General features: G+C 41.0%; 1 protein-coding gene across 2 annotated transcripts in view; it reads left to right on the plus strand.

Moving 5' to 3' along the window:
• The first annotated feature begins 80 nt into the window (after positions 1-80).
• Positions 81-12,833, plus strand: part of LOC115139734 (ras GTPase-activating protein 1-like) — a 51,366-nt gene continuing 38,613 nt past the window's right edge. For both annotated transcript variants that reach the window (XM_029677446.2, XM_029677447.2), the window contains exon 1: positions 81-610. In XM_029677446.2, coding sequence (XP_029533306.1) covers positions 81-610 — 530 coding nt within the window. The remainder of the gene's footprint in view (positions 611-12,833) is intronic.

A 12,833-nucleotide genomic window follows, 5' to 3' on the forward strand; every position in this document is an offset into this window, starting at 1 on the left:
ACAGTGAGGGGGTGCTGCAAGACTAGAGGGGAAGGGCAGGTTCCCTTCTCGACTTATTCCTCTCTACGTATTTTCCGAAAATGATGGCTGCGGAGGTCAGTAGCGAGGATACGGGCTCTGTCTCGGCAGGGAAAGGGGTGGCGGGCGGTGGAGGCCCAGAGACGGCCCATTTTCCGTTTTATCCCAACCCGACCAGAGTGCGGGTCACTGATTTGGGCCAGGGAGCTGCAACAAACCTCCGCCACCCGTTGAACACATCCCCAGACTCCCCCCCTGATATAAGTATGATTTACCCCGTGTCTGGAGGAGATACTGCTGGACCTGCCTTGTCCGCTACAGGGAGTGGCGGACATGCAATTATTATAGGAACAAGTTCAGGGACCATTGGCAATGTGTGTTACTCCCCCACCTCGGAGGGACCCGGCATCCGGATGTCACCCACCTCGGTGGGTCCCGACGGGTCAAGTGTCTTCCCCCCTCTGCCACCACCTCCCCCACCGCCCCCAGGCTACGGGGGACTCGGAACTGTGGATGAAAGCGACATGCAGGATGGACCTGAATACGAGGAAGAGGAGGTGGTCTTCCCCCTCTCAGCGCCGCCCACGAACCAGTAAGTATTTGTTTTATATACACTCAAATTGCTATGTGTATTGTTCATTGACACTTAGTTTGAAAACCAAAATAGTATGTTTAAACGACCCGGGTATATTTCCTTCCTGCTGCGGCCATCACCAGTGCTCAAGTTTCTATTATACTTGTTGCAGCTGATGTCGCTAATGGCAGCAAGTCAAATTAAGGAGGCAGATGTCAGGGTGTTCCATTAACCTAGGTTGTTGTTAATCACAAATCTAGCGAAGTAATGAATAATGTATATACCTGAGAACAATTACCATTAATCTCTCAATGTAGAGAAATATTTGCATACTTATTTTCCCAACTAAACCAATTCGTTCACTTGCTTACAATTATGAATGCAATATGATTCCCGGAATAATTGTAATGCGTTTCTTTCAAGGCCACACTAAAGTTATTTGGCCAGCCTGTGGCAGGTGTAGCAGATGTGAAACCTATCTAGCACCTGTCAAAAATATTTTTGCTTCATCATTCTGAGCACCGATTAGGATCTTCTTTTAATCCACAGAATCATGTGGTCATCTTTTAAAAAAATTTTTTTATTGACTATGGTTTTCTAATTGGTGTTCTCATGAAATAATTAATCTCACATGTCCCCCTCCTGAATAAGGCTAGCCCATGCCTAGCCAAGAACTCCACAATGATTTCATCCAGAGTTGGGCTCAGACTACACACAAAATTATATTTGGATCGACAATAACATTTTAGGACAATAGTTTACACCTAATGGAAACATATCATTTAATGTAAAAAAGTATTAATACAGATTTACTTTTAAAATTCTGTTATTGAAACACAAACAATTGAGAAATAATCATTTTAAATGATTGTCCGATTGATAAAATGTATTCATGTTTCAACTCAATTAGAACCAGTACCTCCCAAATTAATTTAGTCAGTTTAGCACTTTGAGTTGTTTGTCCTAACTACTAAATGAAAAATTCCCTTTACATTCAAAAGTTTTATTTCCAAATAACTGGTATAGTGAAGGGAGCTTTGTACACCCATCTGCTTCTTTCTCTTCTCTGAGCTTCTCTGCCAACTCCTAAGCCAGCAGTAAACAGTATAGTGCAGGGAACAAACCAACAGGCCAGTTTAACTACAGTGACAGTTACATAAACTTTCAACTTTTTACATGTGGTTGTTTATTTAACTTAGTTAAAAAATATATACATTTTTGACAGAAGGAAATTTGATTAGTTAATTTCTACATGAATTAATCTGCTGCACATCAAGTTCCACTGAGTTAAAGGGATAATCCACAGCCAGAAATAAGTCATTCAATTTTTTTTTTACGCCTAGGTTCAATCCCTATGATTTCACTTTTAAGTGGTCCATTTGTGAAATCAGGAAATTGTGTAGGAACGCGCCATAGCTACATGGTTCTCGTCACTGGAGATAGGGGATAACACACTTTTCATAACACTTTTAAAACAATTACCTGCACTACAGATTGCCAAATCATCCAATAGAGGGTATGGGCATAATTGTCTTAAAACATCCATCGGTCTTTATCATCTTGACAAAGTATATATTTCGCTTAGATGTGCTCAATCTAAACGGTGTCTAAACGGTTTCTCCTTCAAGTACCATAGCGCACAGCACCCTGTGGGTAACCTGGGGAAGGGCCATTGTTGCATTAGCTGCGTATTCTGCACTGGGCAGAGGCGAACTGCAGTTGAACTCTGTGAGATAGACGCCTAAATGGATAGTCCAGTTTGTTATGCGATTTTACAGCTCGCTAGCTAGCTACTTCACATGCTGATATTGACTTTGGTATTATTGTGTGTAACTACGTTTTGTAGCTAGCTAGCCACCCAGCCCAGAGAGAGCATTGCATTTTGTAGTTGAGCTGCAACAGATTTCTGCAATGATTTTCACATGTTGCTACCAACTTTATATAAAGACAAAATGAACAATTTCTTCACAAATAATTATTTTCACATATTAGTGTTATTTAAGGCTCTTTACCACTGTTAATCATAGGAATTAGTGGTTTGTGGTGGATTATCCCCTTAAGTAAATTCTACCACAGACAGTATAATTCCGCCATGAAACATACATTGATTGTGTAAAGGTACAAAATATGATGGCGCAGAAGTCCTTTTTTTTATGTAGAGTTTAAAATAAAATAAAAACAGACTCCTTTGAGTCAATATGCAGTCGATACTTCAAATGTAAATTATTTAAACTGTACATATGTTTGTTCTCTGTTGCGTGTCTGCTGAAATCCACATTTCTTAGATAAAACGTTAATCAATTAAAACCACTGACTATTTCCTTCTTGCAATTGAATTGGCATATTCACACTGAGTTTCTATCTTAGAGCAACAGCAATAAGAACAGTCGGTGGTTGTAATTTCATTAACATTTTATTACATTTCAGCAAACAAAAAAGCACGCTACAACAGAGGACAAACATAGGTAGGCCTACATGGTAAATGTTTAAGAAATTTAAATGTTTAAGTCCAAGGTAATTTAAAAAACGCTAGTCTGCACTTCAACTCCATGGAGAAATCATCATGGAGTTGAGGTATTTGGCTAGCCTATGCCCTCCAACTGTAGGCTTCTGTGTCAGTGTGCTGCAGTAGGACTATCCATTGTGGGAGATGGAACTTATTGGGTTTCCCCACACAATCATATAGGCCTATGTATATTTTCTTTGTAGTGTGTGTGCTTGTGGCACTCGCGTTTGTCACAGTCTCATTAGAGAAGTGCTGAGCTTTATCATTTCTGGCCTCACGCTGTGAGATATGGAAGTGACTGGGGCTGAAGTGTGGAATCAGCTCTTATTTTAGGAGCTACATATCTCCCTGTCAGATTGCAGAGGAAGGGGGAAGGCCAGCTTTTTAGCTCCCATTCGTCTCTACATTTGTGATGAACAACGCTTTGGAAGCAGCCCAACTGGAAATCCACTGCTTACAAGCAGTGAAAATAAATGTTTAGCCCAACGCCAGTGGTTTCACCACAATTTCCTTTATATCCCTTTCTGTAGGGGTGCCAGTGACACAATGTCACGTGTAATGAATGGGATTTTTTTTTTTTTACCCTTGTTTTTTTTTCCCACAATGAGAGACGTCAGAATTGTTTTTTAAATGTATTTTTTAATCAACTATAGGGACATTTCACACAACTGGAATCTGCTGCAACACAAGTCCTCTTTATCTGGTCTGTGGGTTGAGTTGTGGTGACCTGGCCACTGTAAACTAGCATGTTCAGGCTTAGTGCCTGGTGTGACATGCTGTGCCAAAGGTTACAAATTACCCTACCGTACGTACAGTCTTGTCAGACAAAACAAAGTGCGTTGCAATTCAACATCAAGACTCCGAGAAACTATTTTGCATTAAGCATTATGGCTTCTTTGGCTGATTTCATATTTATTGTTGTCAATGTAGCATAGCACTACAGATCTGCTACAGTCAGCAATTTTCCATCATCACTTATCGTTGACACATAGTTAAGGCGCTAACACATTTTAGCTCATGCCTTAAGTCTCAAACAGTTATTCTGATAAAACATTAAATGCTACATGACCAAATGTATGTATACACCTGCTCGTCGGACATCTCATTCCAAAATCATGGGCATTAATATGGAGTTGGTCTCCCCCTTTGCTGCTATAACAGCCTCCTGGAAAGCTTTCCACTAGATGTTGGAACATTGCTGCAGGGACTTGCTTCCATTCAGCCACGAGCATAAGTGAGGTCTGGTACTGATGTTGGGCGATGAGCCCTGGCTCTCAGTCAGCGTTCCAATTCATCCCAAAGGTGTTCAATGGGGTTGAGGTCAGAGCTCTGTGCAGGCCAGTGAAGTTCTTCCATACCAATATCAACAAACCATTTCTGTATGGACCTCGCTTTATGCAGAGGGGCATTGTCATGCTCAAACAGGAAAGGGCGTTCCCCAAACCGTTGCCACAAAATTGGAAGCACAGAATTGTCTAGAAAGTCATTGTTTGCTGTAGCGTTACGATTTCCCTTTACTGGAACTAAGGGGCCTAGCCCAAATCAAGAAACAGCCCAGACCATTATTCCTCATCCACCAAACTTTACAGTTGGTACTATGCTTTCGGGGCAGATAGCGTTCTCCTGGCATCCATATTTGTCCATCGGACTAACACATGGTGAAGAGTGATCAATCACTCCACGGAATACATTTCCACTGCTCTAGAGTCTCTAGTTACGGTGAGGTTTACACCACTCCAGCCGACGCTTGACATTTTGCATGGTGATCTTAGGCTTGTGTGCGTCTGCTCGGCCATGGAAACCCCTTTCATTAAGCTCCCGACTAAGTTCTTGTGCTGATGTTGCTTCCAGAGGTAGTTTGGGACTCGGTAGTGAGTGTTGCAACCGAGGACAGACAATTTTTACGAGCTACCTTCAACAGCATTGTCCCGTTCTGTGAGCTTACCGCTATTTGTCATTATAGGGTGTTATGAGGGGGACTATTTAATCAATTTTAGAATAAGACTGTAACATAACAAAATATGAAAAAAGTCAAGGGGTCTGAATACTTTCCGAATTCACTGTATAGTATATTCCCCCCCCCCCCCCCCCCTAAAATGTAAGATTTTTTTTCATGTTAAACTACCAGGAAGTCCGAAAAGACAGACTTGAGTGGGTGGAGAGCTAGTATGCTGAGTGGATGGGGAGCTCGCCTTGACTGGTGGTTCTTTGAAGCAACATGGATGCAGTGTTGCAGTGACATTTTCTCAAACAATTTTGCCAATACACAAAGCAACTCGAACAACATTGAAATTGCATGCAACATCCAACCAATCCTGTCATACATCACGGTTTCACCAAATATTTGTTTCCAACTGTTTTGTTGTTGTAACAGCATTAATAATGACAAAATGTTGTCTGTAGGCTAATTTAGCTATCTAGCCCAAGTGGAATTATCAGCACTGTTTATCAAGTTGATTGAAGTGCACACCTTCGCTGATTGAAGTGCACACACTGTCGACCAGGGCCTTAAGAGTGGTGACACACCATCCGTCCACACACCAGGTCCATAGGTGACTCCTTACACTGTCACTCTCAGGGCTGGACATCCTAACATCCCTGGCAGTGTAATCGACGCCTCTTGAGGACAGTGTAGTTGAGAGGATTCCGCCCTTGCTACGAAATGATGACCCAGTTAAGACGCGGGTCTTATCCGCATGCGCCACTAATCCACTATGGAGAGGTGACTGTCTGAAGCAGTGGTGCCGTCCCATGGATGATGCATCATCTGATAAACAGGCAGACAAGTGCACAGTTAAGATCCTATAAAATCTCTTATTCCATTTTCTCTGTTTTAGTTTTTCCAGGTTAACGTTCTTCCCAGTTTTTTTTTTTTACAGGTTTTCGTGCTCAAAATATGTATTTTTTAGAAAAACAACTAAATTGTTCTATTAAGTCCACAACTACGCTTAAACCACATCAGCAGACCAATTTTGAGCCCTGGGAAAATAAATGTTTGTGTATAGTTACCCTTTTAATGCAAGTGTGCACCAGCAAGAAACCGTTGTTTCTGTAGTGTCATGTGATTGCAGAGTTTGAAAAACAAATGGCCACTGGATTGATGCAAAATTCATGATATAATTCTGCCAAGCAGGCATAGACTACTTTGTAGTTACCATTTTAATTAAGAAGGTTTTTGGTAGAGCCTGACAAATATGGGATTTTTTGGGTCCGATGCCGATTATATCTGAAGCTATATTGTAGAATGAAAAACACACTTTTAACACATAATGCTCCAAGGGGTTAACAAATACTCATGCAGGGAAATGCTTTCTGCTCTCGTTTTAGTTACACACATTGTTTTTAGCTAGCTAAATTAGAATCTTATCTCATCATGAACACAATCACATGGTCCAAATGATAGATCTGCGCCAACTGTCTTGCAGATTGCATATCTCGGAAAAGTAATGAAATAAGCCCACTAACATAATAGGCCCAGACAGTAATGGTGTCTTTGTATCAAGTGCGTGTGTTCATTTTGGCACCAGTCCAGTGTTCGCACGTAGCACTGGCTAGATGGAGACTAACTACATTCCTATACCGCCTTATGCGGTGGGCTCTGATTGTACAAGGATACAATGTACAGATTCACTATGTGAAGGGTTCGGCGAATGTAGTTGCTGATGCTCTATCACGGGTTTAGTAACTGAGGATTGTAACTGTTGGGTTTTGTTATTGCAAACTGTAAGTTTGCAGGTTTTGGGGTGGGCGTGTTAGGTTCCCCAGTTTCTGTGTTGTGGGTTTGTTTGTATGTATTTCAGGAAATGGCTTCCTGGATTCCCCCAAGCAACTGATTGGTCGGCCCCATTGCAGAGTGGAGCTGACCCCGCCCTCTCGTCAGGGGATACAGCTGTCTGCAATTACATAGTGTTTCGCCAGCTGTATAAAAGCCAGTGTTGCTTTGCTCGGAGAGAGAGCTTATTAGTATGTCCTGTGTTGGTTGTTGCGCACAGTTTTTTGTAAAGTATTTTGTAGCCGGTCCTGCTGAGTTATGTTTTTATCATAAGGACTGTGTTTTGATTATTGAAATTGTTCAAGTTAAGTTAGTATTATTCTCTTTTTGTTCCCAGGGGGGAAGGGGAAGGCACCTTGGGAGTGTTTAGGCAAGAGGCCTGCGGGCATACATATACCTTTAGTATATACTCTGTCTATGCACCCTAGGTAAGACCTGGGCGGACCATCCCCTGTATTTTGGTTAGTGCGCCAGGTGGTGCTAGTTAGGTATGTTGTGGGTAGGTAGGAGAGTTTAGAGTTAGAGTCCTAACTTCTACTTTCTTTGCTCTGGTTCTGTCCATACCCCTTTTCCCCAAATTTCTGTGTGAAGGAATAAATTCCCTGTTAACGGTAAAATTCTCTGTCATCCTTACCCGTAACTACAGTCACATACCTCTTTCACTCCACAGGGAGTTGAGTGTAGCAGGGCATTGCGTGCGTAACACTGATATTGACTTTGGTATTATTGTGTGTAGCTACGTTTTGGTTGCTAACTAGCCATCCAGCCCAGAGAAAGCATTGCATTTTGTAGTTGACTTGTGCTACAACAGATTTCCACAATGATTTTCACATGTTGCTACCAACCATGTATAATGACAAAATGAACAATTTCATCATAAATATTGTTTACTAAGTAAGAACGTGATGAGGACAGGGCTGCTTGCTTGGTGATGTGTAGATTATTTACTTATTCAAATGCATGGTTGCTGTCTGTCATGCCTACTCTCTTCAATGTTGTGACTTAGGGCTGAATGATGTTTAATGAGCAGCTCGTAGAGCACCCTCTTAAGGCAACCTTTGGAAAAATAAAAATAAATGACCGCAACTGAGCAGATGTATTTGTTCACTCTACGTATATAGACGGGCATTCCTGTGCCGTTTCAGAAAGTTGCAGGAAAATACAAAATATTTAAATCGATATTTATATTTTTGACAACTTATGTTTCTAAAGAAAATGATGTACTTTTTACTCCACACATTTTCCTTAACACCCAAAATGCTTAGCAGGACAGGAAAATGTGTAATTCACACACTTTTCAAAATAAAATCCACTGTTATCCCTACTGCCACTGATCTGGGGGACTCACTAAACACAAATGCTTAGTTTGTAAAGATGTCTGAGTGTTTGTGTGGCCCTTGCTATCTGTAAATTTAGAAAAGAAAATGGTGCCATCTGGTGTGCTTAATATAAGGAAATTGAAATGATTTATTTTTTACTTTTGATATTTTAGCAATTACATATACTTTTGATACTTATGTATATTTAAAACAATACTTTTACTCAAGTAGTATTTTACTGAGTGACTCACTTTTTTGTGAGTAATTTTCTATTAAGCTATCATGACAATTGGGTACTTTTTCCACCACTGGCATTTGGTTCGCTAACTAAGTTGCTAGATATCAAGCTTCTAGGTTACAACAGAGACATCCAATCCCCTCCTGGATCAAGAGCCCTGTTGCCCTAAAATAGTTTTGTGCATAATTTTTTTAAATTATGTTGTAGGATTTTGAAAATCATACCGTTGGCATTTTGAAATACGCTTGGAAACAGTATATCACCCAAGCCTAGTCTGGCCATGACCAGATTCGAACCCTTTGAGCCCCCCCTTCCGTCCACCATATGGCGGAACCAATTAACGTCCTCAGATAATCAACGAGTGGCACCTGTACTGGGCGCTGAAGTCAAATTATAACAATGGCTGCTCTTGAGGGGGTTGGTGTTGATGCTGCTATAGGAGCAGTTAATGCAAACAAGTTTCTATTGGACAAATTCAAATAAGCCCCCCCCCCTGTTTTGTTCCATTTGGTTCTTAAATGGTTTTCGTAATGAATACGCCCCGGGTCTAGTGAGGGGGACCACAAAAACAAGACCCCTTCTTCCTGTCCAACATACAGGATGCAGTAAAGGAGGGAGAGGTTGAGGTTATACACTGTCGCTCTGTTCTACAAGGCCTATGGTCAAAGCCATTATGCCTACAGTACCTGTCTACTGACCTTGCAATTCTTTGCCCTTGATTGGCACAGTCTTACCTGGTTCTGGAATGGGAAGGGAAAGAATATCACTCTTGACTTGGAACACCTCAACTTCCTTTAAGTCAATTTTGAAGAACCTGGGTCCAAACATGACTGAGCAAGCAGCAGACAGGATTAGCAAGTCCATTGGTGTACTCGATGACTTGATGGAAACCAGATGTTGAGTTGGAGGCATTCATTTTTCACCTCGTCTGCTCAGGGATTTGAACCAGAGACCTTTTGGTTAATGGCTCAACACTCTTAACCATTAGGCCACCTGCTGTCCATCAAGCTGCTTGACAGACAAGGGACATTTTAGCTTTTGTGGAGGTTGTCAGGGAGGCAGAGCTGTTCAAAACCAAACCTGGCAGAGTTCACAGCATTTCCTGGTTTTAAAAGAAACATTCTCTCAAAAGTGAAGTACAGTGAGTTGTGGGGGTGGATGAGGTCCAACTTTGAGTGGAGAAATGCTCCCGTTGTGATTTGAAACAGCTTTAGGTGCCAGGCTAGCTTGGGATGTGGTTGGCTTAGTCTGACAGTCAAACCCTGTCAGGATTAGGCTCAATCAACTGTTGTCACTAAACATTTATTGTTCTGTTTGTATTTATCAGTACAACTTTTTATCTGTAGAACTTCCCATGTATCATTGTTCTACTGTAACAAAGTAAACATATAACTTTTATTTTAGCTTCTTGATGAATTAATAATTGGGAAAAAAATCCATAATGTTAACAATTGAAATTAAACACCACTGACTTACTTTTCTTATTCAGTTGCATTTGGACATGTAACAAATATACAGATAGTAATAGCCTAATTTCTGAGCAGTCATTCTTTCATGTCCCTCACAGACCTAGAGGTGATTAACCCAGCAAGACATAGAGATATTGTCCTGTTACATGATGGGAAATCAGCTGGCTAGGTTTCTTCTTGAATTTGCTTGCTTCAGGATAGGGTTAAGAATGAAGTGAAAATTACCACAACCCATATTTAAGAAGTTACAAACGGGGGGTCTGATTCTTGATCAGCACTCCTACTTTAAGACGCTTTAGGAATATGGATCTAGAAGATGAACTGGCAATGGTTTTATTCAGTGACAATGTTTATGTATCCTCTTTGGAAAGCTCTATTTGGAGACTGGCTCTCCCCTGGTTGAAATAAAATAAGATCCAACATAAGTCTATATAAAAGAAAGTACAACAATATCCATATTTATGGACTTGCAAACCAAAGTAATCATACTGTCTGTAACATTGTAACGTTAGAATAAGGCATATAGCTAGCTAAGGTTAGCTAGCTAGTTGAGAAGGTCTGTTTACTTGGCTAGCAACGTGGCCCTTAGTTCTGCACTGCCTGTTGTCAAGCTTTCCAATTCTGAGGTGACCTGCTATTTGCAGCTTATCTACTGTTCCGTGGTCTGTCACATTCTATGATTCTTACCCCCCCCCCCCCCCCCCTCTCTCTGTGAGTCCTGTGATCAGGCTCCATGACTGGACGTGTAGGCTATTCCTCTGTGTCATGTTAGCTGGCACCAACATGCAGGCCGGGAGTGAGGTGGTAATCATTCACAGAGTTGGACATGGTTCCGTACTCTTTCTTCCAGAGTGTGAGTCTGCTAAACATAGCACTTTGTAGCACACCACGGAGAGGGCGACTCGATCACACCTCCTGTACAACAGAGGCTTATTCATCAACAATGGTGGGATCAGTGTTTCACGCTAACAACTGCTTAGCGAAGAAGGCAAGGGAGGCGTCAGGAGCCCTAATGCCACACTCCCCACCTCCGAGAACACCATCCCTGTGCCTGAACTAAAACAAATAGGGCACTAGGAAACATGCGGTTGATTTTGAGTTTCCATGAAGATTAAAGAGGATTTTGAGTCGTAAACTGTTTCCCCGTAGGGGGGGGGGGAGTTGTACAGTGCCTTCAGAAGGTATTGGTACGACTTGACTTATTCCACGTTTTGTGTTACAGCCTGAATTCAAAATGGAATTCCATTTTTTTTCTCTAAACCATCAACACACAATACACCATAATGATGACGTGAAAACCATGTTTTTGAAAATGTTTGCAAATGAAATGCAGAAATGTATCTTACCTAAGTATTCACAGCCCTGAGTTAATACTTTGTAGAAGCACCTTTGGCAGCGATTATAGCCGTGAGTCTTTCTGGGTAAGTCTCTAAGCGCTTTCCACACCTTGATTGTGCAACATTTGCCCATTTTATTATTTTCAAAATTCTTCAAGCTCTGTCAAATATGTTGTTGATCATTGCTAGACAACCATTTTCAATTCTTGCCATAGATTTTCAAGCATATTCAAGTCAAAACTGCAACTTGAACACTCAGGAATATTCACTGTCTTCTTGGTAAGCACCTCCAGTGTAGATTTTGCCTTGTGTTTTAGAAAATTGTCCTGCTGAAAGGGGAATTCTTCTCACAGTTTCTGGTGGAAAGCAGACTAAACCAGGTTTTCCTCTAGGATTTTACCTGTGTATTATTTTATCCTGAATCTCCCCAGTCTTTAACGATTACAAGCAAACCCATAACATGATGCAGCCACCATTATGCTTGAAAATATGGAGAGTGGTACTCAGTAATGTGTTGTATTGGATTTGCCCCAAGCATAACACTTTGTTTTAAGGACAAAATCATTTTTGTCAATTTTTTTTGCTGTATTACTTTACTGCCTTACATGATGCATGTTTTGGAATATGTTTCACTCTTCACTCACTTTTCTCCTAGCACAGCAATTAAATTGTAACTCTTTTCAAGTCACCACTGGCCTCTTGGTGTAATCTCTGAGCAGTTTCCTTCCACTCAGGCAACTAAGTTAGGAAGCACACCTGCATCTTTGTAGTGATTGGGTGTATTGAGACACCATCCAAAGTGTTATTCTTAACTTCACCATGCTCAAAGGCATATTCTGTGTCTGCTTTTTTATTTTTTATATATATAAATAGGTGCCCTTTTTTGCAACGCGTTGGAAAACCTCCCTGGTTTTTGTGGTTGAATCTTCTTTTTTTTTTATTCACTGCACGGGGGAGGGACCTTACAATTATCTGTATGTTTAGGGTACAGAGATGAGGTAGTCATTCAGAAATCATGTGAAACCCTATTGCATACAGTCCATTCAACTTATTATGTGACTTGTTGAGCACATTTTTACTCCAGATCTTATTTAGGCTTGCAATAACAGTGGTTGAATACTTATTCACACAAGACATTTCAGCTTTTCATTTTTAATTATGTTGTAAAAATGTCAAACATTTCCTCTTTGACATTGAGCTATTGTGTGTAAACCAGTGAAATTTAAAAATGTATCCATTTTAAATCCAGGCTGTAACACAAAATCAAGGGTGTGAATACTTTCTGAAGGCATTGTAGATCAGCGGGTGTGTGATTGAGTTTGCCAGATAAGCAGTTGGTCATGAAAACGTTGCTTGCTGAAGGGCTAATTGAGCACCCACACTCTCTAATTGCCTTTTTGACATGTGGTGCCAGTGGAATTCCTAAAGGCGCGAGGATCCAGTCACATACCTATCCCCTTGTTGAGACAGTCCTTTATAACAATTCACTTTTTTGTCTGTCGTTGCAAAGATTTGGTGACTGGTAATCACAACAATTATAATTAGTGTAGGCCTCGGAGAGCCTTATTAAGAATGTAGCCTAATTTCCTGGGCCTTAGCG

The sequence above is a fragment of the Oncorhynchus nerka genome, linkage group LG13 (genome assembly GCF_034236695.1).
Source record: "Oncorhynchus nerka isolate Pitt River linkage group LG13, Oner_Uvic_2.0, whole genome shotgun sequence".
Taxonomy (NCBI): domain Eukaryota; kingdom Metazoa; phylum Chordata; class Actinopteri; order Salmoniformes; family Salmonidae; genus Oncorhynchus; species Oncorhynchus nerka.